The sequence below is a fragment of the Penicillium robsamsonii genome, assembly GCF_028829455.1.
Source record: "Penicillium robsamsonii strain IBT 29466 chromosome Unknown utg000002l_segment0_segment0, whole genome shotgun sequence".
NCBI lineage: Eukaryota > Fungi > Ascomycota > Eurotiomycetes > Eurotiales > Aspergillaceae > Penicillium > Penicillium robsamsonii.
In genome coordinates, this window is record NW_026643220.1 from 1,106,833 (window position 1) to 1,131,386 (window position 24,554).

Below are 24,554 nucleotides of genomic sequence, written 5' to 3' on the forward strand. Positions count from 1 at the left end.
TCAACGAATCACAGAACTAAACCGCGTTGAGATCTAGCATCTGATAACCTGCGCTAGATTGAAACTTCACCAACCAGAACGCCCAGTTGCCTAGCGGCTTTTAGAACCATTTTCCACCTTAAAAATGTCTAACGCTTCTTGGTTTCCTTTATTTTATGTTCTTGATCCATTTCATTCGCAATGTACTCACATATTGATTCTCCAGGGACTGCGGTCACTATCGCTCATTTCAAAGCACAAAGCTTGCCAGTTGGTGCGCGATCCCAATTCCCCACATCTAATATTAGTACTAAACAAAGTCCAATCAAGTCGATCGCATTCTTGAGCCTCAAACTATCGCCCATTTCCTTGCATTTGCGTTCGGTGAAGAGCCCCTATCAAATGGCAAACAAACCGACATGGAGCGCCTGTCCGTGGACGAAGCCTCCATCCTCAACCAGGACCAAAATTTCCCTCCGGGCTCCGATGGCGAACCCATAATGACCAGTGTCATGGCCCGGATTGGATCCGACCAAGACTCCAACCGCCTCTGCCTGGTCGGAAAGAATATCCAATTCCTCAAGTCCCGTCTATGGGAGGGTGTCATCCCCCTGAGCGAGCAGTTGTGGCAGGAAAAAGGTCTCGACCGCCCAGAACATTTCGATTTCGCTTGTCAGCATCTAACAGCCGTGATCGCCGTGTTTCAGTATTTGAATGAACCAACTGTGCGATTATATCTTCGCGACACGTTCAATTACATCCACGAGCATTGGACGGCGCTCGACACTGTCCTCAACAGGCTCAGAGAGGAGCAAGGTAAAAAGCGCGTTAGTGTCGCAGGTCTCTGGACATGCTACATGACGGCGCATTTCGAGATGATGACCGAGCGCGCCCATAGATGGGTTACCGTGCATGTAAATACACTGCGCGCTCCATTGATGCGAGCGCTTTTGGAGTATCGACGACCTGTGGAAGAACTGGGTGGTGAACCTGATGCTATGCAGTGGAAGATTACTGATTCGCTGCACACGCTGGCTGAAATAATGGGCCATGCCGATTTTACCATCATGATCCCCATGGACGGTTATAAGGGGTACTTTGGGGATCCCCCGCGGGCAGGCCCAGCGGCACTTCATGCGGCGAATCTGCTGACCAGAAATAAAGCATATAACGAGCGTTTGAGGTTGCTTACTCGGGAAGCGCTCCCCCGTAACGCGGCTGAATTCAGAGGTTTGAATCCCACGTCCGGACAGATGTACTATTCGTCAGCTCGGAGCCAGAATCAAGGACAGAATCAGTTGAGGAAGGAGGTGCGTGGTGCGCCTCTAGAACCTGTTCCGCGTGAGCCTTGGATTGCTGCCACCGCTTCAAATATCGAATCTGGAAAGAAGAAGGGAAAAAAGGAAAAGTACGGGTTGGCTGTTTATCGATTGACTTACGGGCAGACGGAGTCTGAATGGACGGGCTTCGTTCGCAAAGTGGAAGCTCATGTCTCGAATTGGGGTAAAGGCCAAACAGGAAGCATTTTGGTCAAGGAGCATTTAAAGCTTCACTGGCTGGATGGAGAGAAATTGGGTATTTCAGAGGGCGATGTCGATGCAGCAAAGGAGTCGGTGTGCCCTTTTCCTTTGGCCTTTTCAAGCTGACAGAAGCAATCAGACACTTCAAAACCATAAAAGATGACAACGACAACTGGACAAGGCTACAAGATGACGCTTTCCTCGTCATTGACTCCGCCTCCTTCGCCTCATACACCACCAATTCCTACGGTCCCGCGACATCCCAACTCAACCGCGGTGACTTCACCGGCTTCCTCCTCGCCATCGACTCAACCTTCAACCCGGAAGAGGGCATTGAACGACCTGACGAGTCACCAGGCTACAATGGCCAGATGCGAATTCTCGGAAGCCTTGTATGGAGCGATCTATATTCCCTACAAGCAGCGCAGACATTCCTGCTCGAAGACTACTGGCCATTAGCAAGCGAGCACCCTAATATGGTATACGTTGGCCCAACAATCCCATGGCAGCGATTTATCTGGCAGAACCACAGTGAGATGCGTTGGAATCTCATTCGAGCTGGGATAGACCACTTAAAGCGCAATCCGGAAATGCCACCAATGCCACCAGTCCAAGCCCGTGCTACACCTCCAGCTGTGGCTACAACTGCATCTACAGACACGCCACCAACCTCTTCTGTGACCTCGTCGACACCACCCGCAGAACGGGATCCTCTCAACGCCGCAATCCGCACACACATGCTCACTGAATTTCAGCGCTACTTACGCCATGAGGGTCAGCCGCGGCAGGCGGCTATGGTCGATGAATTGCTCCGTCTTCAGCCAGGCGAGGAGCCGGATGGAGGGCGGCTGCGACGGTTGGTGGACGATGAGGATGAGCGGCAGGAGCAGCGGAGGCGAGATGGGTTTAATGAGGATGAGGAGACCTCGGAGGAATATCAGCCAAGTTGTCCGTTGCAGTGATGAGAGTATGAATTGGGCTGGGTTTCTTTAATTGTGAATATTTCTCATAATGGGACGATAGATTAGCTTGCTGGTTTAGTGGGGAAAACACATACTACAGAGACCACTTGTGTCATATGAACGAAATCATTTCCATAAATTGCAGGCTCCCTGGGATCCTGGAGCATCACTAGTGATGACATCAAATCTCAAGGACAGGGACACATCCTAAATCCAATCCGAACCCCCAAGACAAACTCCACTAATTCCATCGAACTTCCTCCGGAATAGCCCGCTTGCTAGGACGCTTCGCAACCTTATGCCAACCAACCTGGCACACCTCCTCAAGCAAGTTCCTTCCACAGCAAGTATAGAAGAACTTTTCCGGCCAAGCCTCACGATACTCCTCACGGTCAACATCGATTCCAGCATCAATCTCGTCCTTGAAAAACTCTTCGTCGACCATGTCGGGGTCTTTCCATAGATTAGTCATGTTCCTGAAGTATGTGCATGTATTGACAGATGTGCTTGGGGATATACGTACCAACATGATATCTGCAACTTATCGCTGAGTTTTTAGTGACATCGAACTTCTCCAGGCAGTAGAGACATCTTTCGAAACGGAATGACATCGGGATATTAGCCGTAGGCTCAGAAATGGGCTCTTTATTGGCGGGCTGGCTGGAAGTGACGGGGACAGTTGGAGATGTGGGGACTCGCTCGGCTTTCACATCGTCCTTTGCTGCTAGGAGCCATTTTGAGGCGATTTCACGACCTTCCGGGCTATTTTTGATGATGTCTCGTAGAAGGTCCGTCAGGCGGAAGATAGATTCCTTGCTTATTGCTTTCAGCAGGAGGGATGTAATATCTGGTTGTTCGTCGGGCGAAGACATGTTGGCGGCTGATGGATGAGGAAGAAAATGAAAGTAATATGTCTGTTCAAAATGTTTTTATGTGTTGGGTGTCTGAGACATCGCGTCGCGTTGGTTATGAAACAAGCACAATCGATTGAACAAGCGGTGGAGGGTACAAGTCCAAATTCTTTGAAATGCCCGCTTGGCAAAGAAATGAAACAGAGCTCACGGTGGCACAATGCACGCTTGATGACAAGTGACGCTCATATCAATCTAAACTAGACCTCGCTAACTTATAAGTTACATTCTAATCTTTGAACGCCCCGAGAAAAAGGTTATATCCACCTAATTCCACAGATCCCTATCTTCATGTCCGGATGTTCAATGTTTATATCCTTAAAGTGTATGTAGGTGCGGGTTCCTAGCGGTTTTGCAGGTGACCAACCTATAAGGGACTAAAGAAGCCATTTGGTAGGGTCGATGTGAATTTAACCTAAGAGCCAATCCTCACAAGAATTGATGGATATCTTTGGACTCGACTTGATCTCCTCAAGTAAGAGAATAGCCCTGAATTACCTGCGGCGTCATCTGAGTGTTGAAGTCTGGACATTTAGGCCAAAGGCTCCGTTGGGGATCAAGCCTTACCTGAGGCTAGCCTCGGAAGGACATATAGCCTGGCCACTGTAGGAATACTCGCCTACCATCACTCGGTCCTAAAGATTGACAGGTTGATGCACGGAAAGTGGAAAGTTCCCTGTAACGCTAGCCGTAACGTCACCAAGTACCCGCGAGGCCATTTGCTGGCGTTGGTCTGGACTTTCCAATAACTCCCAAGACTGAGCCCCACGCCCCGGGCCTGGTGACTGGCTATATTATCCTCTCTAGTAGATGTGATATGCGACGCTAAAAGCTTGTTTGGCTATAGCGGAATTGCACGACTACATGCGCGAGGAAGCGGGCCGTAATCTGGGGATCCCCTTGGACACTTCACGCAGCAGGTTTATCAGGCGCTGGTGGAGGGCAGAGATCAGATTGTAATTGGTAGTATTGTACCAGTAGACACATTTAACAGGATCATAAACAACCGTCGCACTGCCTTCGAGAACCTCGCCAAGATGATGCCTGGTGGGAAGCCCTAGACATGCCGCAGATCTGCCGATCAAGAATGTTGCGTGCTTCGATGACCTAGGGACCGGCTATAGTTGAATGTTATTTGATGTTTTAGAGCTCTGGACCATCAAGTCTTTACGTTTAGCTTCGGTTCATGTACCCTCCTTCGCCGTGTAGTAGAGCGTTCGGAGCCGCGGTGCGACTACTGCAGAATGTATACGTTCGCCCAATTGCGAAACTTCAAAGAATTTAGTAGCCCCTTACAAACGCGAGGGTCTGGGAAAACTGGTACATTTGGTGAGGGTTACCAGGTAACTAGTTTTACTGTAGCTGACTCTGATCGCAGTGACCCCACCATTGAAGTCCAGTATGTTTCAATGTCCCTAGGTTTATGAAAATAGATGTAAGCCAGCGGTTACAACCCTAAATGGTCTCTCCTCGCCCGGTATATACAAATCCTAAAGTATTCTGCATCCACGCAAAAGGTTCTGTGAGAAGTGATGGTAGATATTATTCCTAGTATATACAACACACCGTCAACCGAAGAGAGAAAGACCCTGGGCGAGATTATTCCAATCGCAAAAGTCGACAAAATTCGGATCCAAAATATCAATATCGAAGCTTGCCTCGGGCTTAGAATCCCCAGCTCCAGTCCCATCAGTACAGACAGGACGATTCTCGTGAACGATTTGCTGACTCTGCTCATGTGCCTGACGAGTAAGCCACGCCTTATCCCGCAACTGCACAATCATCGGCCATTTAGGTCCTCGGTCCGGCCAGGAGGGGTTATCAGTCAAAGAGAACTGCCAATCTATAACGCGCCAAGCTCGTTCGACATGTGGGCCGGTGGGATAAACACACAGACTCCAGAGAATGAAGGTAAGGAGATGGTACTGGGTGAAAGTCATCATCAGCCAGCGGAAGCCGCGCAATAACTCGTGACTGTGCAATTCGAGGTCTATTTCCATGCCATGGCAGGCTTGTGCTAGAGTCTCTTGGACAAGGTTGTAGTCGAGTGAGGAGGCCGCCGGTCCCTGTGACTGAAGCTGTTTCTGTCGAATACACACTTCACACTTTGTGAGGAGCAGCCGTCCGAGGAGGAAGCCAAAGCGTTGAATCGGGATATCTGGGTCGCTGTGTTGTAGGTATTTATCCTGTATTTTGCCTTTGAATTCGGCGATGAGACGCTCTGGATCAGCTGCTCCCACCAAGCTTCGAAGTAAAGCCGGCCGGCCCCTGTTTATTTCCATTACAATTAGAGAGAATGTTAACTCGGTCCATCGGCTCTGTGATACGGCTGGAGCGATGGTCGTATTTGATATGTTCTGATCATCAATATTCAGCGGGAGGTCAGTGTCGCCATAGTTGTTTTCCGGGACGCTGAGGCCATGGTCTTCTGCTACTCGGGCATCAGCCGATTGGATATACCACCAAGTTCGTCGGCGTATCTCGCATTCCACTTGTGGGAGTTTGAAGTATTTTCCGTCCCGCTGGAGACCGATAGATTGCGCGGCTCGGATAGTCACCCCGTGTAATATCCAGCCAGATCGGCCGCTATTGCTAAATCGAAAGCATGCCTAGAGAGCAACCATATGTCAGTGATACCAAGCACAGGAAATAGTAAGACGAAACATTCTCTCACTTGATATATCACCATGGCTTGCAACGAAGTAATAGTTGGAGCATCCAAAAACTCAGAGTGATACAAAGACAACTCCAGCCCTTGATGATACCGCCGCAGATCGGCGGACAAGACTTCATTCTGAGAGTCCTCCGCAAGCAAGGTTGTTGTAGCGGCAAAGCAAATCGCATAGAGCAAAGCGCGTACATCCGCACGCACACTCTCAGGTCGATTAATCGCCGCAAAGATTCGTGATTGCGCCGTTGGAACATGAATAACCTTAACCAAGGGATCCACACGGCTAATAAATGTCTCCCAGAGTGAAACTGCCTGCCAACGACTCGGAAATAGCTCCTGTGGGTCAATCTGGCCGAAGAGCGGGTTCAAGAAAAGACCATCTGCCTTCAATGCCGGTGCTCGGCGCGGACTGTTTGTACTAATCGGTGATCCAATTGCAGACTGTATCTCCTGCTCTTTCTCCAGCAACCGCGAGAGAAGAGGCTCATTGATATACCGGCCGTCTTTGCCTAGGAACCCCTGCTCTGCTGCAGCTGGGTTGCTTGAGGGCGTCTTATAGTCCGATCGGTCATTCGGTGCCAGTGATACGGTACTTGAGCCTTGGCTTTGACCGCTCAGATTTGTCGGCCGTTCGTTAATCATCGCCGCGACGGACTGTTCAAGTTTCTCCAACTGTACCGCAAGATCGGTGTTTTTCTTCGGGGGTTGACGTTTGATTCGACTCAGACCTGGATACTGACAGGTTGTATTCTTTCGCATGCATTTACTGCATGGTGAGCCCTTGTCGCACTTGATCTTGTGTGCGTGGCAGCGTAAACATGATCGCTCTACGTTATACCGGCGTTGGTTGTTCATGGTCCTGTCTTGGCGCAGCTGCGAGGAAGCCGGGATAGATCAAGAATGTCTTGGTAATAAGGATCCAGGAGAATTTCTTTATCAGATCGTGGCCACTGCAATGTGGCGACCAGGTCTCGGGCTTGACTCTGACAGACGTTCGGCACTCGGTCATTCGTGAATAGCCGATCCGATGGGGGCGAAACCTTAATTGGTGGGAGCAACCAACTGGCAAGAGTGTCCAGGACTCACTTAAATCAAATCATTATAGTGCGAATAACATAGCCTCCAGATCTTTGTGATCACTTTTCCACCAATAAATAGGCCAAGTATCATGAAAACATATGCTAAATTTAAACGCTAATAAAACAGCCTCTGGACCATCCCCAGAAGCATCAAGAGACGCCAATTTCCCAAAAAGAGAAACAAAAACCAAGCTGTGAGACTATGAAATAAGAAGATCGCGGACACTCATGCCCTTCCTCCTTTGAATCTCAGGTGCAGCTGGCGTCTCTTCCGCGGACATGGTCAGTGCCGTACTCCCAGAGAAATTCTCACTGATCGAATCGGCAGTCCCTCTCCGATCCTGAGTCAACATAAGCAAGGCAGCTGAAGCCTCGTGATCAACACCCTGAAACTCATGCATCTTCTCGCTCGAGGCCCAAATCGGGCCCAGCGCCGGGCTAGGAAGAATAGATGAAGCATCCTGCGGGATCTGGGCTGAGGGTACTTGGGTACGTGGGGAGAAAGACGGGGATGTATCAGGGAATTCTGTGGGAGCAGCTTGCAACTCCGGTGATGCAGAGGTGGAGTATGATGAATAAGTAGAAGAACTATCCCTCCGCATAGGCTCAGCGCCTGTTTCTGTGATGAACTCGGGGGATGTTGGTGAGGGTGGTGCGGCCAGGGTTTGGGATGATCCTCCAGTCTTCATGTCGCGGATACATTTCTCTAGGTAATTGACATAGTCAATGCTTGCCTTGTCGGGAGAGTTAGTATATTTTAAATCCCCGGAAAGAGATGTGACTGGTGTACCTGAAGAATAGCCAGCTTGTGCATTTCCTGTCCAGTGCATGCTGGAATCATATCCTTCAATGTTCCGAATTCCTCGTTCATCTTGGACCGTCGTCGACGCTCAATTAAACTGTGTGCGGTCTTGCGGGCGATCTTGCGCCCTGCAGCGCTAGTTGCCCTGGGTTGTTTTCTCTTGGAAGTCGATGTGGGGTTGGGCACTGGGTCTTCTAAGTTCTGTGAACCCTTGCCATTTTCTCTTGTCTTGTGGGTTTTTGCGGGCGATTTTGGTTTCATCTGGATGATCTTGCGAGTTCTGGTTGGTGGCGGAGGCAAATCAAAGTCCTCGAGTGGGCGTTTGACAGATGCCCGTCCGGTGTTACTCGTACGGCCCGAGAGGTCTGGAGAGGTCGGTGATGGTGGGACATAGGAAGGATCTGATCGGGAAGATCTGCGACTGGCAGTGCTCAATGCAGCGGGAGGTAATGTGAAGGCATCCCCGTCGGGCTTGTCTTTGATAATGAAGCCGCCCGACATGGCTGGAGTTGGAAGTCGTGACATTGTAAAAGGGGGAAGTTATAATCGCTGTAGAGTCCACAGCAAGGGGTCCAGACTATATAACCGTGAACGTCCAGGGCCAGGTTATAGATACTGTCGCGTGCTTGTGCCCACGAGTCATAATGGGCGATTCTGATTGGTCGATTGGAGACTCGTGCTTCAGGGAGCGATGGGCATTTGCTGGACTAACAAGTGGGGCCTGGCGAGCTTATTGGCAGGTATTAGATACTTACGTTGTAGTGGAGACAAGGGGGATAAGGGGGTTACCCCAATGTACTTGGTACATATTACATCAATGAGGTAGCCCAGCACGTGCATCAATTGGACAGTCCTGGAGTCTCCCCGATTATCTTTATACTTTGAACGCATGTGCACTTGTACATTTATATTCCTATTGGTTGGAAAAGTGTTGTATTCTGAACCGGTTTCTGGGAGTCCTTTTTTGAGAGTCGTGTCCAGTGGACCGTTGCTCTCGACTGGCACGTGCCCCCCTTGAAACAAAATTGGAAGATCCCTCAGCTCTCCATTCTATTTCTGTGACAAAGCTCGTCTTGGGGGGGGGGGGGGGGGGGGGGGGGGGGGGGATTTCAGCATGTGATGCTTGGCGGAAATAGTATGCAATTTGATCTGGGAGCAGTTCTTGTCCAACCTTTCCTACTCCGTACCCGACAAGTGTATCCTTGTGATTGAGCTACAATAACTATGTTATACCTAGTTGCTCTAAAACCACTTGCTCCCGAGAAAACTAACCCATTATCATTTCCATTCTTGCTGTTCTAGTTTACATCTACAGGTAGTGCCAATTTGGAAGACAGAACAAGAAACTGCAATAAAGACTCTCAATTCACTTTCCTATAAAACAAAAACAAGATCCTTCATATCACATGGCCCATAGCATTCGGACTCTTTTGTCTATACAATTCCTTATCCAATTCCATTTACTTGAAATTCTCAGGGTCGCACTTCTCCGTACATTGCAAGTAAACAGACCAGCTAACCACATTATATTAGCTCAATTGCAAAAGAGAAAAAGAAAACTATATATCAATAGGGAAGACAGCAAATTTAACCAAAACTTGTTATCGTCCGGTACAACAATCGAGCAAGTCTGAGACTGCAAAGAGCACAGCTCATGGCAGCGGTTGACATTAACGCGATTACCGTGAGCTGTTCCCGTTGATAGGGGAGCATTACCCCGTGCACTCGTTGTAGTGGCATTGTGGGGACTAGTTGCATTGGTAGGGACACGGACAGAGAGGCGGGCACCGTGGTACGCCCCGGAGAAATGGAGCATTGCCGCGGCGGTGCTGGTCAGGGTAGCGATGCAGACGGTGAATAGGGCTGTGAGATGCATGGTGGCGATGTGCGAATTAATATATGAAGAGTGAGAATAAACTTTGAAAGGTGGATGTTGCTTGGGAATTGATCTGATGCTGAGGTTCAAGCTGGGATCAGTTGCTATGAGAGTCTTATCCCTGGACCAACCCGTCTTATGTAGCACCAGCTTGACGGCGTCCATAATCTGGTGGCTGGCTGTCAATTCCAGAGCCGTTTGGGAAAGACCTCCTGGGGGGTTTTATAGGACTATAGGAGTAAGTGCCACGGTCGATCTTCGGGTTACGACATTCCACATTCCTGTGGGGGAGGAGACACCCGTCTTGTCTCACAATTTGATAATTGGCTTCAAGTGTTGAACAAAGTCAAATCCTCTGATGATATAGCTACTGGGGTGTTGTTAATTGCACGGGTGGTGCATAAGGACATATTCTGCGCGGCTTGGTCTAGTTCATATCAACACCTCGCTTATTGCTGTACGTTCCAGTGGAAGACGATATCCGAGTATCAGCCCAATCATACTCCAGGGTGGAAAAAAAAAGAAGCTTGGCGTCACACTTGACTTCGGATAGGGCTTATCTATGGCTTGATATGACAGCCTTGGAGTACAGACCTACCCCCCCCCCCCCCCCCCCCCCCGGATGATATTACTGGGACAGCCTCTATTGAAATCAACAACTATGTGCGTCTATACCCACCAAATGTATTCCATTTATCTATCAAATAAAGATTACTTGAAGACCCTATCAATCATAACCTGACCAAAGTTATCCGCCACAGGTGATCCATCCATCCGCCAGATGCGATTTCCAGCACGACCACTCAGCCAGAGACCATGGTCACTCAAGCTCTCCTCCTCACCGTCGATGCGGTAGCGGTTGCGACGGTCGACAACGCACATACCGCGAGTCCATTGGCCCAAGCTGTCGATCCGGATATCCTCAGGCGAGTTCTTCGAGTAAACCCACTTGGGGTCATCGGACGTCAAAGCATACCAGACACACACCGGGTCGTGCAGACTCAGCAGGGCATCGTCACCAACGTGTCCAGGGTGCAGACGCTCCAAGGTCCTGAAGGTGTGTCCCATGAAGGCATCCACCCACTCGGCGAGCGGGGATCCGGCAGCCAAAAGAGGCGTGATAGCCTCCCGGAACTGGCCGCGTGATAGATTGTGGCGGAGGGTGATGTCGAGCGGGAAAAGACGCAGGGTCAGTTGCCGGCTGAGGGTTTGGGGGTATGGTGGGAGTCTGTCACTCTTTGTGGGTGGGATTGTCGTTTGAGGGTTGGGCGAAGTGAGTGCGAAAATACGCGCGGCTGCCACTGCGTCTGCGTAGGCATTGAACTCGCCCGTTGGTGTCACCTATTAATAACATCAGCCAAATTGTCTCGATATTTTTTAGGTCTGGAAAAGGCCTGGCTCACATTTCCTGGCACGTTGATAGCGCCGCCCATGACGACTACCTCTTTCACGCGGAGGAATGTCTCTGGGTCTTCTGCTGCAGCCAAAGCCAGATTTGTGAGCGGGCCCACTGCTACCAGGGTCACTGAATCTGGCTCGTTATCACGGAGTGCGCGGAGAATCTCCTTGTGTGCTGGAAGCTTGGATGGGGTGAATGCGTGGTCGTCGGGGCCTGTGCAGTTCTCGGCAGGCTCAATTCCACCGTTCTCCATAGTTTTAGCGAAGAGGTGTTCCCATGCCTTATTAGCGGTGAGATGCGGGTGCTGTTTAGAAGTCAGCATGGTTCACTTGTTTGTAGGCCACGAGGTTTCACATACCGTTGTGTGAATATCACCAAGTCCGTCCGTTCCATCTACGGCGATGTCAGTAAGCGGCGTCTATGGTATAATACAGCAAACGTACGAAAGTAGTCCGCAAGCAGTTTCTGGTTTTCGAGAGGTTTCTCTGCTCCGACAGCCAATATAGGACGGAAAGCTCTCAAGCTATCGAAGCCTGCAGGTCGGCCGTTCTCGCGGCGCCATTGCATCTCCCGCTCGAGTATGTGGAACATCGATACTGCATTGCGAAGACAGCTGTATACCAGGTCAGACAGTGGCACTTTTCCAAATAAAATGATCTCTTACCTCTCTATTTCGATATTACCAAATGTCAATGAAATGAGGAGAACCTCTACCTCCTCCGGGGTGGCGGACAGAGCCAGCAAAAGGGCGAGGACATCGTCGATGCCCTATGTTATGGGTCAATTCTGAAGCTAAGACAATGGATGAAAATGCATACCGGATCGGTGTCGATGATAATCTTCTTTCCCATGGTGAATGTTCAAATGTTGAAAGACAGAAGTGGGAGCTTATCAATGTTATCGGCGGGGATTTCGTCTGGCGATAAACCCCTCGTGGGCAAATATTGAACACTTTCAAGGGTATCAAAGGCTCCACGGAAATAATATTTACAATGTTACCGATTCTAAGCGATTGGGGTATGATTATATTCAGAACCAAAAATATAAATACTAGTCCAAGCTTGGGACTACAGTCCCGGTGACCGACGGCCCTCCAACAACCCCGGGGCCAGCCGTTATCAACCGGAGCCTCATGCCCCACTAGATGGCTTCAACTAGAGGCGACATATCCTGCCGTTTCGTATCAGTCCCGAATCCTTTGGTTAAACTCTCCACTACCGGCCTCAGACTGTCGGTGATCTCCGCCAATGCGTTTAATTCGAGCCATCGAGAGATATAACCGACCGCACGGTATGGATACTGATTCCTGCCTTCTCCAAGTATCTTTTGTCAGTTCCTTCCAGCGTAACAGCGTGTGCACCGGAGTGATACCTAGCCGTGGTTTTAAAGTCGTTGCCTCTCGCACTAAAATTTCCATTACTATGGTGCTTGTTACGATGATACCGTATGCGTGTTATAGCGTTTTTGTTATAAGCTGAAGCACTTTAAGATTCTCTTCGAGAATACCTACACCCGCGAGGTCGTCAGAAAACTTGCAGCGACCACACTGTAAGTGCGCTTTACATATACGATCGCATTCCTTAGCCCTACGAGATTATTCGCAGAATGGCCCTCTATATTTTCGCTTAATAGATTTTCGGCTCCTAATTCATATGCTCTTCCTCGTGGCTTATTCGCATTTATAACAGTAGAAGTCTAGTGCTAGCGTCGTTTCCGAAAGGATATAGGTGAATCTTCTAAAGCTCGCTTCCTTTCATTTAGATTAAAATCACTATAATGCCCCCCCGTCGCTTTATCTGGTACGATCGCCTTTAAAGACATCGAAGACTCTCGTCGTATCAGGGCCATCCAAGCCAGTCACGGAGGGAGTATGACTAACTCGGGAGGAAGGATACAGAGCGACTTCTCGGGGTTATGAAGATGATTTCTAGCGGTTAATACTGCATCATTAAGATAAAGATCAGGCGAATTAGCTCGAGGGGGCTCGCCGGGTTCTAAATTTAGAGAGACCGTATCAATTCTAAAGGGTACGGGAGGATGCTTAAAATATGTCTTACCGAGGCTTAATGTACTACGTTCTTCTTATGGCACATTATTCCCCTAGGTGTAGCCTGCTTCATTTATTTCTTCTATGGCGTCTAATTACCTCACTACATCGATAGTGTGGGTTTCTGACCCGGTGGAAGAGCGTCTCACTGGAGCTTTTAGTACTGGCTGCCAAAATCTTTAATGGTTCAGAGTTACCATGGTAGGTAGATTCTAAATGAATGGAAATCGAAGCAGGAGGTAGTAAAGTTCAGACTTGAATAATATTCCAAATAAACGCTGCAAAGGAAGGATAGTTAGGGCTATATATTTGTTACGATTCATCGTTTTAATCAGAGCGGCGAATTGTAGACAGGACCAGCATAGATTCTAGATCTATCGATAAGGCCAGAATATTCGCTGCAGCTAACCGCAGAGCAAGTCAATCGATGGAAAGTTCAAAGAGGACTGCAAGTCACTGCAGCGACGTGGAAATACGTCATCCAGACCTGAACTCTCAGGAACACCAGTAGGCAGTGCGGTTACCATCGGAGCAGGCGAAAGCTGGAAAGCAAGACGAGAGGTGAAGGGGGTCCTTATGTTGTAGCGCGAGCAGGCTTGGAAAGATAGTAGAACGGAGGGTAAACATGAGAACAAAGAAGAATGAGTACAGTATAGCTAATAGGAGGCAAAAGGGTAAGAAACTAGTCGGATATGTCGAAGACATACTCCGTATTCAGATTGCGCTTTCAGGAGTGCATGACCAGCGAACCAATCCCAAGCCCTCCTTTCAAGGTGCTGTTGCATACTGCAGGTCTCGAAGACTGGCCAAGACTCAGTATGCTTCACACGCGTCATTTTCACCTAGATCACCAATTGGACCAGGTTGTCCATTATGAATACATAACTCTTTTCCTCGTGGTGGGCGTGAGGGCCCCCTGTAAGGGGTAAAAGAACCTTGGAAGAGAGATCCCCTGCCGGATCGGCAATCTTCAAGCGTCCCGGGTTGCCGGGAAAATCGATTTATCCAACAAATAACATTTGAAATGCTCAGGCCCTTTTTTTTACCTAGAACGCGCTGGTATAGAAATTTGAACAGAAAGCGGAGAGAAGAGACATAGGCGGAGACGTGGCCTGTTCACTCTGGAAGTTATATGGAACTATTTGGAGATTAGACTGTTCCCCAGGTACGGAGTATATTCAATACAGATATGATGACAGCTTGCAGTCAGTGCTCACTTGGGCTGATCTCCATACCGTATGGTCACATTCTTCGCCGAAGTGCCTAGATGATAGATACATATGTAATTTCAACCTTGAGGATAATATAGAACATAAATAAGACAAAAGAACAAAAGTGCCAAGTCGACAAGGTACAGAATATGGGCAATATATGGGCAATTCCTCTAAAGCCAAGGGCTTGGTAACTTACCATTACGGTCACGGTACAAGTGGATCTGCCACGGTTGCCCTTTCCTCTCTACTCCCTCTCTTCCTCCTTTCTCATCTTTCTGCTCTCACTTCTTCCTCTTGGTTATCCCTGCTCCTTTTGCGCCATTGCGCTATTCCTATTACTCTCCGCGACATCACCACCCTGCGCACTCCGGTCAATTGATTGCCTTGGGATCTCATCTCGAACACCTTGCTGGATACAGCTTCTGTAGCTGAGCGCAATTGTCCCAGCTTTCAGTGCGCGTGCGCGATTGTCCTACCCTGTCATTCGGCAACTTTGATCCGTCCCCTCTCATCCAACGGCCCATCCTCCACCTACATAAGTTTCAATCGGACAGTAAGTTCCAGGATTGCAACCACCTTTGACAACGTTGATGGTACTGACTTATGAGTGCATAGCTCCATGACCATGAACCCTTACATCAGCTGGGCGATCTTACTCGTCGTGGCAGGTGGCCTCGGCTGGTACTACACTAATGGCACAACCCCCAAGGCCAACGTGATTCGAGCTGCCGTGGAGAAAACCGAGGCCACTGTAGCACCCAAGAAGTCAAAGCGCAAGTCTAAGCCTGCTCCCCAGCCGGCTGCCAAGAAGTCCGAGGTTCAGACCGTCGTGTCGCCTCCCACCACCGAAGATGAGAAGCCGGACGAGGAAATCGACCACAAGGAGATGGCCCGCCGCATGGCCGGCCTCAAGACCAACGCTCCTGCTCAACCCGCCCCCGCCAAGCCTGCTCCTACAAAGAGCCAGAAGAAGAACAAGAAGAAGGCTACCCAGCTCGAGACCAGCGATACCCGTGCCTCCTCGACCACTGGCGCCGAGGCCGACGACGATCTGTCTCCCGCCGCGTCTCCCGCGGTGAACGCCACTGTCCCCTCGGCCGGATATGTTTCCGACATGCTGGAGGCCCCCGCCCCCGGTGCATCTGTCCTCCGCGTCACTGGCAATGTTGAGAACCAGCCCAAGAAGCAGAAGGTTCAGTCTTTCAAGGAGGTGGAGACCAAGAAGCAGCGCCAGCAGCGTCTCAAGAACGAGGCCCGCAAGCAGCAAGTTCAGGAGGCTGAAGTTGAACGCAAGAAGCTGCTTGAGAAGCAGTTGCACACCGCTCGCGAGGCTGAACGCCGCGAGGCTGCCCGATCTACCGCGCCTGCTGCCAGCGCTTGGCAGACCAAGGAGACTGCTCCAGTGAAGACCAACGCAGTTAATGGATCCCGCCCCGCTCCCGCCCCTGCCACTTCCTCTCAGGTCCTCCTGGACACCTTTGAGTCCCCTGCTGTCCCTGCTCCTACCAAGTGGGCCCAGAACCTTCCCTCCGAGGAGGAGCAGATGCGTCTCTTGGGAGCTGCCAAGGGTGATGACGAATGGACCACCGTCTCCAAGAAGCAGATCAAGAAGAAGGGCGGCAAGACTGACGAGAGTGTCAGCGAGACCAGTGCCTCGGAGAACCAGTCCACTACCGTCGCTCCTGCCCCTGTTGAGCCGCGTGTGACAGTGACCCCAACCTACCTCCCTGACATCCTGCGCTCTCGTGAGAAGGGCCACCCCTTGGATTCTGACTGGGCTGCGTGAACAATTTCCTCTATGCTGAAGTCTTTTCTCTATCTGATTCTATCCGATGTCTTCATCTTGAACTGTATTTATTACCCTTTTTTGTTTTGTTTTTCGTCTTTGTTTTTTTTTTTTTTTTTTTTTTTTTGGCGTTCTGGGGGTGTCACATCATTCGAGCACTCTCCCTCTCCTTAACTACAATTGGGGCCTGGGAGATTGCCACAACGCATTAGGAGCGGAATTGGTAGATTCCCCTTGCAAGTTGTGCAAGGAGGAAGAACTGCACTGCGGAAACAAAAGCAGAATTGCGGGAATGGATTTGATGCTGTGTTTGTGAAAGTTCTCTTTTTTCTTTGTTCTGGCAAAATCTGTATTGCAATGAAATAACCAATTTAAAACAAAAAATAAATAAGAATGTAGAGCTCTAATTCCCGAGATTATATAGATCATCATGGGTTGAGTCTGTGTCGTCACGATTCCAAAAGCGGTTTAGCGGCCAGTTCCGGTTATCGTGGCCTGAAGTTGCTTTGTATACAACTCCTTGGTATTTGATCCTGTGTGACTTCTTCTTCCCCAACCTGTGACTCCACTCCAACTTACTCTTCTCACTATCTCTTTTTGTTTTATTCTTCCGCCATGGCCCAAATTCGTGGCACTGCGGGCTACAACCTCGGCCACCAGAACCCGTTTGGCGGGCCCGGTAGCGCAGATGCCACCAGCGACCCAAGTCCGCTAGACGCAATCCGCGAGCAGACAAGCAAGATTGAGGACTGGCTAGATACCTTGGCTGATCCAGTGAAGCCGTATGTTTCAGTTCCACTCTTTGTCTTGCTTTCCCTCTTCCTCCACTCGTGTTGAGCTCCGAATCGCGAGAGAGCTCAAAACAAGGGATTCGAAGCATGCACTAACACGCTGTTCTTTCGCTCTCTAGCTACCTTCCCGCCATCGGTCGATTCCTGATTGTAGTGACCTTCATCGAAGACTCGCTGCGCATCCTCACACAATGGAGCGACCAGCTCCTCTACCTCCGTGATTTCCGGAAGAGTAAGATACCCTTGCTCTTGGACCCTGATCTGCAAGATCTAGGGTCGAGGGTTCCACACTACCTCTATATCGTTGTCTAACGAGCTTTTTTTGGTGGTTTTAGTTCCTTGGGGAATCACGCACATGTTCCTCATCGTTAACGTCATCGCTATGGCCGTTTGCTCGACTCTGGTCATCGCCCGTAAACGTACCGAGGTCGCCGTCGCTGGATTGCTTGCCGTCGTCATCACACAGGGTCTTGGATACGGTCTCATCTTCGACTTGAACTTCTTCCTTCGTAATCTGAGTGTTGTGGGTGGTCTACTTATGGTCCTGTCCGATTCGTGGGTGCGCAAGAAGTTCGTTCCTGCCGGTCTGCCCCAGCTTGATGAGAAGGACCGCAAGATGTACGTCCAGTTCGCTGGTCGTGTGTTGCTGATCTTCCTCTTCATCGGGTTCGTGTTCTCCGGCGATTGGACCTTCTGGCGCATTCTCGTCAGCTTGTTCGGTCTTGTCGCTTGTGTCATGGTCATTGTTGGCTTCAAGGCCAAGTGGAGCGCCATTATTCTTGTGGTCCTCCTGAGCTTGTTCAACGTGTTTGTGAACAACTTCTGGACGGTATGTTTACTGGAGAATTCATTGTATCTTTGGTTACTGACAACCCTGTCTAGCTGCATGCCCACCACCCGCAAAAGGACTTCGCCAAGTACGACTTCTTCCAGATTTTGTCGATTGTGTATGTTTCCTCTCCCCAATAGTGAAATATGCTCAACGCTAATAACTTCTACAGTGGTGGTTTGGTCCTACTCGTCAACATGGGCCCCGGCCAATTGAGCATGGATGAGAAGAAGAAGGTCTACTAGAGCAGAAGGAAATCGAAACATGATTCTCCTTCTTTCTATATATCTCCCGGCACCTGCATCCATCTAGCAAACACAATGAAGAGGGACAGAAACTACCAAAGGGCGGCCTAGCTGGTGCTTCGCGGGCTCCGAGCATTTGAATACAGGCCCCTTTGGACCCTTAACTGGTTTACAGAGGCTATGCTTGGCCGGGTTGGGCGTTGTTTTTGCATTTGGGATAATTTTAAAACGCCGAGGAGATCCAACGATCTACTCTTTCTTGCGTCTTTCTTTTTGAGCTAAACTTTTGCGTCCTGGTCTCTTGTTTCATCGAGATCAATAAGACATGTCCTCTGCATATGATGTTTTGGGTATGCATTTAAATTGCATTTATCACGAAGACGAGTTGATCGAAAATTCAACGCTTAATGCGTCACATATCTGCATGGCTTTTTGCATTTCATGCAATAATATCAACCTACAATCCATGGATGGCTTTAACGAGAGATGGCACCTAGAAGTACTAAGCCGAACTCAGGTTTTTACCGTTGCTAACTCCCCCTACGTCTTATGTAACATGTCACTTGAAATATTTTCTAGTATATACCCTGGGCTCTATGTCCTGCTGTATAGGAGGTCTACCAGCCCTGGATCTGTCAATACCCTGGTCATTTTTAACGCATAGTATTTGATATACATTGACCTCACACCACAGTGTGATTGGGAATATGCTCGATATCTTACTATTTGTGATATGTCGCGGCGTATTGTATTGCGTTTTACGACTTGGACGGCATGTGTTTAAATATATATTTTGGAAAACCACAGCCAGATCTAGACGAAGAACAGCAGCTTCTGTAAAGACGTCTGGGGTCAAAGAAGCATTTGATCTATTTCCATTTTACAAGATATACCTAGACTGATCAATATCCAAAAAGAGAAAAACATCCATTGTGGATCGAACGCTATGTACTGGTAACCCAAGTAGAGGGAGGGAGTGATTATGGTACAAGAAAGAGATAATATCTAAGAATTGAAGGAGAACAGAAGAATAGAAAAGAGAAGTCTGGAGGGCCACAAAAATGCTGGAAACAAACAAGAGACAAGGAAAGGGAATGGTAAAATGATAGGAAGGAGTGCTATCATGGTGAGCTCGCCTGTTCTCTTACCGTTGGGTTGAAGCAACGGAGGGACTGTAGGCGATATAAGGCATTTCGCTTTTATATACTGGACCAGCCAGGTACATGCCTATATGGGATCCGAGGTCCCGACGAGGTGTTTGCGTCAAGTATCACATCGGGAAACGCAGAAATAGGGACTCGGAGAACCGAGGAGAAATAAACGATAAAAAGGCAAATGCTGGCTGGTCTTGGTGTTTCAAACGCCGTATAGTCGAAACCTAGGGAAGCTGGATGTAAGATGAGGAGTTTTCGAGAATGAGGGCTGTAGAGTTTTCAAAAGGCTTTTAGATGTCCATGCTCCAACGCCATGGGCGGATGGGCTGGAATTCACCCAGGCCGATCTCATTGTGGTTATCATCGTTGATCTCTAGGTGTAGCATGTGGATCTTCTTGTTGTCCCGGTGCACTGTGGAGAGAGTCTTCGAGATATTTGGGCGGTAGATCTTGTCACCGTCATCTGTGGCTTTTGATTGAGGGCGGGATGCCGGAGTTTCGGGGTATTTCCATGAAAGACTCTGGGAGAGATCCGAGTTGGAGGTGGTGGTGGAGAACATAGAGTCACTTCGAGAGTGTAATTCCGGGTCTGGACCATCGGATTCGATACGAAGTCGAGTCAGCGATGGCCGCCGAGGTCGATGGTTCTGAGTGGTGTCATCGAAAGCGCCGTCATCAGTCTCGCTGATTCTTTCAGGCTCCTCCCGGATCACGTTCTTAGGGGCCCAGGATACGTTGCCAAGTCCGGAGGCCTCAGCACGAGTCGGCGAAGTGACGTCTGCTTTACCAGCCATCACTCGGGCACTCGGTGGGGGCTGGAGCATCCATCTGGTATCGGCACGGCTACATGGTCCACTAACAATAGGCGGGTGGAGGTCGTTCACAGGCGGCACGCGGGGGATGTAGTACTTGGAGGATTCGTTCGGGTCTGCACGACCACGTCCAGAGAATCCAATGGACGATCCACGGACTTCTTGTTGTCCCCAAAGAGGTTCATCTTCCCGTTGGTAGCGCATCGACTTCCACTTCTCGCCGAGCGGATGCATCAGGCCACCACTTTTGTCTTTCTTGAGTTGCGAGCTCTGGTCGGTATTCCAACTGTCCGTTCGTTGAACATTGCGGTGACCACCCCGACGGGCAGGGGGACCAGGGCCTAGGGATATTTCTTCCCGCCACCCTACATTGGTACTGAAAGGGGTTGGTTGTGCGAATGGACGAGGTTGGTCGGTGATGACTTCGTTGTTGCGTCGCTCCTTCTCCTTCTCCCGTTGGACTCGGGCAGCATCCTTTCTACGTTTCCGACGATCGACATTTTCGGCGCAGGGGGTGCAACTGGCATAGTAGAAGACTGCGGACTGCGCGCCCCGATAGAGCCACATGGCTGACGCGGGGGGGGAGCGTGGGGGATATCGGTTGGTTTATTGGGCTGGACTGTTAAGGGTTGTAAACCGTCGTTTTAAGATGGGCTATCAGCCCGGGAAATCTGTTTGAATTGACCCAATATTCGCTTGTTGTGTTGTAGTGATACTATCGGACACATGAAGGGCTGAGCGGATAGGGGAGGGGGGGAAGAGAAACTGCGGAAAGGGGCGGAATAGAGGTAAGATGTAGGAATTGGAGATCGCCCAGCGATCTTTAGACAAAGAGAGGGTAAAAAATAGTTGGAAGAGAGTAGTAAGAAAGGGGAGGTGAGAAGTTGAGATGGCAATTAGGGGAGGTTTGAGGGGGCGTCGGTAGTTTCTGCCTTGGTGTTTCGCCTTTAGTTTTCAATTTGATATTTTTTTACTGTTTGCGGCCTAAACCGGGTACATATATGCAAGATAAATGTAAATGTATTCACCGACTTCTTTGAAATCTTCAACTTATAGCCAGTTGTACACACCTCATGCCACAGTAGCCTCCTAACTTACTGCGCCAAGACCCAACAGGGGCCTAAGAGGCCGGGGATACGGAAGAGTACAATTACATCTGATTGAAGATGTACTCCGTCCTCTGTACATATGTAACATGATTGCCTAGTTTTATCTATATATGGCACTCATTGTCCTGGAATCTTTTTCTTTACGTCGTACCTCGTACATCGTTGTACATATTAGCCTTGGCATTTTCCCGCGTGGAGTCATGAAGGAATGTGGCTGCAAACGGCAGGCTATTACTCCTTTTCAAAAAAGGAATGTAAGAAAATTAGGGTAATTCATGTGTCTTCGAACCATACTGATGTAAGATCACATTCCGCTGGATCGAATAACGTAGGGGGCTCCCAACATCTCATACTTGGGATCTTGGGTCGAATCCAGCCCCTGTAAATCCACTGTCTTTGTGTCCATTGTCTGTGCTCTTGGCCCCCGCAAAGTCATTCGAGGGGCAAGAATGCCGAGTCGATGGCAAACATGTGCAGCCCCGTCCTCTAACTTGCTGTAGCCATTGCATCATTGCACATCAAACATGCCAATCATCCATAGCTCGTGGGAGATCGGTGTAGATTTGCAACGGGAAATAATCAAAACATGGCGGACCAAAACCCAGCGTATCTTCGCATCGTTGTAGGGCCAAGGGCCAAGCCCGCAACGGCGGATTCAATAGTAAAAAGGCCTCGCAACGCTGGCAAATTCCAGCATTCATCGGCTTGCTGGATCGTTTTATTGCATGCAAATGGGTTCGCCAAAACGCCTGAAAAATGACAATGGAAAATAGCACCGTACAAACCCCGCTCATGCATTCTTCGTGTCTCGGATTACCTCGCCTTTCACCTTGGTCCAGTCAATGTCTCCGTCCATTTTTTCGTCTATTTCGCCGCACACCACAACGTTGTCGCCGCGGATCAGGTACAGCCCGTGCTCAATTTCGGTAGAGGGCTCATCGTCGTCTGGCGTGCGGATGATGCGCTCCACGGTATTGGCGAGAACAAGATTGGTCGTTTGGTCGGTGGACAGAAGATCGCCGATGAGTGTGCGGCCGTCGACTGTGAGGATGAGGACTTTTTCTGTTCAAACGAGATGGGTCAGTACTTGGTTTATGTAGGAGATATAGCATGTATAAGTATTTCAGCTAATTGCAAACACTCACTATTGACATAAAAGTGGAGAGACATGTTGGATGGGAGAGCGGTTTAACAAGGTGCAAGGGTATCGCAATTTTGCGGTTGATCGGGTAAAGGTGGGTGCACCGTTGAGTCGGGATGGAGCTGTGTCTCGATCTCGGTGGTCCTAGCACTAGATTTGAAGTAGCTCTCTTGCTTTGCGTGAGCAGGAGAGGGTTCGTGGATCTTCGTTCACTTCCGAGTCCGTCACTTCGCGCAAAAAGTGTTCGTCGAGGTAAAGAGCCGGAGGGGTCGTGGTTGGTCGTAGCGCGGAAATGTTGACTTGCTGAGAATCCTCAAGCTCACCGAGGGAAAATCAATGCTGTAGGAGCTCTGTTCAAAACCGAGGCCAATTCAATGTGAGGTGATGGCGGAGCGGGTTTGTGCTGTTTGTCGAATCTCAAGTGAAGACTGCAAGAACCCTCCTGGATGATATCAATAGAATTATAGAAGAGGCGAGTCGGTGAGCTCGACTAATAGCGAAGATATTGGTGGCAGCGCGTGACTTAATGCTTCATGGCCGTTTTCCACGATGGACGATTGACATCCCCGATTCGATCACGTGCGGGAAGCTCATGAGAGAAGTGGATACCACATCATTTTATACTGTTGTAAGGCAAGGAGATGGACAAGTTTTATAAGTTGGAAAAAGACAGGTTTTGTTGTACAAACTTCGCTACAGTGACAATGATCTAGATAGATGACCCTGGTAAGGACTTGTATAGCAATTCACTATGTGTGCACGATATCGCCCGCAATTTCCCATGCACTCCAATCAGCCTCGCAATGCACTCAGATCCAAAGGAACACTACTGCCCCTTCCAGCACGGTATCGGCGCTCCCCACCGATAAATTGCCGTGGTTTGGGGAGTAGCCCCTCGCTTTGGAATTTGAATCGCACATCTTCTATTCGGACTGGGCCCCGTCCATGTGTTGAAGGGCTTCGTGAGCTTGGCGCAGGCGATCCACCATTGGAAAGTGTATAAGCGCTAGGGTCCAGCGCTGTAAAGGGTTCATGGGACACAGGGTGAGAAGAAATAGGGGATGGTCGGGATGGTCGGGATGGCGGCTCGATTGGCGGAGCTACAGGAAGTGAAGTTGGAGGGGGTGGTGGTGGAGCACCTGGAGCGGCTGATGGGGGTGGCGGGGGAGGTGCTGATGGTAAAGAATGCCCCAGGGCGGAACGGGCAGCTTGTGCAGCAATTGATGGTGGAGCTACTGATGGGGGAGGGGGTGGTGTCGATCTGGAAGCAGCTGGCGGGGGAGGAGGCGCCCGAGTCGCGGGGGCTGATGGAGGAAGTGGCGGGGGTCCGGACGGTTTTCTCGATGAAGGCGGTGGTGGAAGCTTGCCCGGTGCTGGAGGTGGAGGAGGCGCGCGTGGAGGCGGTGCTTCAGGTGCCTTTGTAGCTGGCGCTGGAAGTGTAGAAGAGGATCGTGCAGCAGGTCTCGGGGGAGGCTTCTTCAAGCCGGCAACCAAATGATTGACCGGTGGTGCAGTGGGTGAATCGGTCGACGAAGGACGGGGAGGTGGCCTGGCTCCAGGAGGCCTGGGAGCTGTTGGAGGCTTGGGAGCTGGCGCAGCAGGTGGTCCACGTGCACCTTCGGAATCAGAGATATATGGCGAGTCTCGACTGGCACCTGTATCGACACCTCCACGACTGCGTAACTTGGGAATCCCACCAGCGAATATACCCCCTAATTGAGGTGGCATTGCACTAGCTGCACCATCTGTCCCAGAAACTCCTTCGCTGTTGCTTCGTAATCGATTTGCGGCTGGGCCGGATGGTACAGGCGGTGCAAGCCCGCTTGGGGGCGGTCTCGCGCCAGGAACAGGTGGTGCACCCGCGATAGGAGGAGCTGATGAAACGCCTCCTGAGCCTCCAACTATAGGTGCTGATCGATCATTGGTAACAGCCTTCTTCAACCTGGTGCCTTTATGGATATCAGAGAGAAGTGCGCCCTATCTATGAGTTAGCTAGCGAGTTCTTTGAGCGACAAGCTGCTTGAGTCAATGCAACTTGAGCATCCCATAAACCTACCCGGTCTTTAACTTGTGCTTTAGGGGGTCTGCCTGGGAGGCCACCTGGAGGAGGCGGCGGGGGAGGACCGCCCAAACCTCCCGGCGGCGGCGGCGGGGGAGGAGGTGGTGGTGGCATAGTTGAGGATCAGATAATGATATTATCAGGCAGAAAGCTGCATATAATTCAGAA

The 24,554-nt window shown here is 50.0% G+C and overlaps 11 protein-coding genes across 11 annotated transcripts; 3 read left to right on the plus strand and 8 right to left on the minus strand.

Moving 5' to 3' along the window:
• Nucleotides 1–180: 180 nt before the first annotated feature.
• Nucleotides 181–2,461, plus strand: N7447_003677 (uncharacterized protein; the record flags this gene model as incomplete). The annotated part of the gene is made up of 3 exons (XM_057227952.1): nucleotides 181–253; nucleotides 310–1,588; nucleotides 1,639–2,461. The coding sequence occupies 3 exons, from the start codon at nucleotides 181–183 to the stop codon at nucleotides 2,459–2,461; spliced, it is 2,175 nt and encodes a 724-aa protein (XP_057087293.1).
• Nucleotides 2,462–2,702: 241 nt separating this feature from the next.
• N7447_003678 (uncharacterized protein) lies at nucleotides 2,703–3,333 on the minus strand (the record flags this gene model as incomplete). Its single annotated transcript, XM_057227953.1, has 2 exons — nucleotides 2,703–2,914; nucleotides 2,985–3,333. The coding sequence occupies 2 exons, from the start codon at nucleotides 3,331–3,333 to the stop codon at nucleotides 2,703–2,705; spliced, it is 561 nt and encodes a 186-aa protein (XP_057087294.1).
• Nucleotides 3,334–4,940: 1,607 nt separating this feature from the next.
• N7447_003679 (Zn(II)2Cys6 transcription factor) lies at nucleotides 4,941–6,898 on the minus strand (the record flags this gene model as incomplete). The annotated part of the gene is made up of 2 exons (XM_057227954.1): nucleotides 4,941–5,981; nucleotides 6,047–6,898. 2 exons carry the CDS (start codon nucleotides 6,896–6,898, stop codon nucleotides 4,941–4,943), a joined length of 1,893 nt encoding a protein of 630 aa, XP_057087295.1.
• Nucleotides 6,899–7,322: 424 nt separating this feature from the next.
• On the minus strand, nucleotides 7,323–8,449 carry N7447_003680 (uncharacterized protein; the record flags this gene model as incomplete). The annotated part of the gene is made up of 2 exons (XM_057227955.1): nucleotides 7,323–7,856; nucleotides 7,913–8,449. 2 exons carry the CDS (start codon nucleotides 8,447–8,449, stop codon nucleotides 7,323–7,325), a joined length of 1,071 nt encoding a protein of 356 aa, XP_057087296.1.
• A 935-nt stretch (nucleotides 8,450–9,384) lies between these two features.
• N7447_003681 (uncharacterized protein) lies at nucleotides 9,385–9,800 on the minus strand (the record flags this gene model as incomplete). Its single annotated transcript, XM_057227956.1, has 2 exons — nucleotides 9,385–9,439; nucleotides 9,517–9,800. The coding sequence occupies 2 exons, from the start codon at nucleotides 9,798–9,800 to the stop codon at nucleotides 9,385–9,387; spliced, it is 339 nt and encodes a 112-aa protein (XP_057087297.1).
• A 711-nt stretch (nucleotides 9,801–10,511) lies between these two features.
• Nucleotides 10,512–12,050, minus strand: N7447_003682 (putative nucleoside hydrolase; the record flags this gene model as incomplete). Its single annotated transcript, XM_057227957.1, has 6 exons — nucleotides 10,512–11,141; nucleotides 11,204–11,503; nucleotides 11,558–11,592; nucleotides 11,643–11,812; nucleotides 11,864–11,967; nucleotides 12,018–12,050. The coding sequence occupies 6 exons, from the start codon at nucleotides 12,048–12,050 to the stop codon at nucleotides 10,512–10,514; spliced, it is 1,272 nt and encodes a 423-aa protein (XP_057087298.1).
• Nucleotides 12,051–15,085: 3,035 nt separating this feature from the next.
• On the plus strand, nucleotides 15,086–16,246 carry N7447_003683 (uncharacterized protein; the record flags this gene model as incomplete). Its single annotated transcript, XM_057227958.1, has 1 exon — nucleotides 15,086–16,246. The coding sequence occupies one exon, from the start codon at nucleotides 15,086–15,088 to the stop codon at nucleotides 16,244–16,246; it is 1,161 nt and encodes a 386-aa protein (XP_057087299.1).
• A 615-nt stretch (nucleotides 16,247–16,861) lies between these two features.
• On the plus strand, nucleotides 16,862–18,111 carry N7447_003684 (protein ERV29; the record flags this gene model as incomplete). Its single annotated transcript, XM_057227959.1, has 5 exons — nucleotides 16,862–17,028; nucleotides 17,157–17,269; nucleotides 17,373–17,866; nucleotides 17,920–17,984; nucleotides 18,039–18,111. 5 exons carry the CDS (start codon nucleotides 16,862–16,864, stop codon nucleotides 18,109–18,111), a joined length of 912 nt encoding a protein of 303 aa, XP_057087300.1.
• Nucleotides 18,112–19,555: 1,444 nt separating this feature from the next.
• On the minus strand, nucleotides 19,556–20,644 carry N7447_003685 (uncharacterized protein; the record flags this gene model as incomplete). The annotated part of the gene is made up of 1 exon (XM_057227960.1): nucleotides 19,556–20,644. The coding sequence occupies one exon, from the start codon at nucleotides 20,642–20,644 to the stop codon at nucleotides 19,556–19,558; it is 1,089 nt and encodes a 362-aa protein (XP_057087301.1).
• A 1,332-nt stretch (nucleotides 20,645–21,976) lies between these two features.
• On the minus strand, nucleotides 21,977–22,356 carry N7447_003686 (U6 snRNA-associated Sm-like protein LSm8; the record flags this gene model as incomplete). Its single annotated transcript, XM_057227961.1, has 2 exons — nucleotides 21,977–22,248; nucleotides 22,332–22,356. 2 exons carry the CDS (start codon nucleotides 22,354–22,356, stop codon nucleotides 21,977–21,979), a joined length of 297 nt encoding a protein of 98 aa, XP_057087302.1.
• Nucleotides 22,357–23,119: 763 nt separating this feature from the next.
• On the minus strand, nucleotides 23,120–24,500 carry N7447_003687 (putative proline-rich, actin-associated protein Vrp1; the record flags this gene model as incomplete). The annotated part of the gene is made up of 2 exons (XM_057227962.1): nucleotides 23,120–24,304; nucleotides 24,384–24,500. The coding sequence occupies 2 exons, from the start codon at nucleotides 24,498–24,500 to the stop codon at nucleotides 23,120–23,122; spliced, it is 1,302 nt and encodes a 433-aa protein (XP_057087303.1).
• Nucleotides 24,501–24,554: the final 54 nt, after the last annotated feature.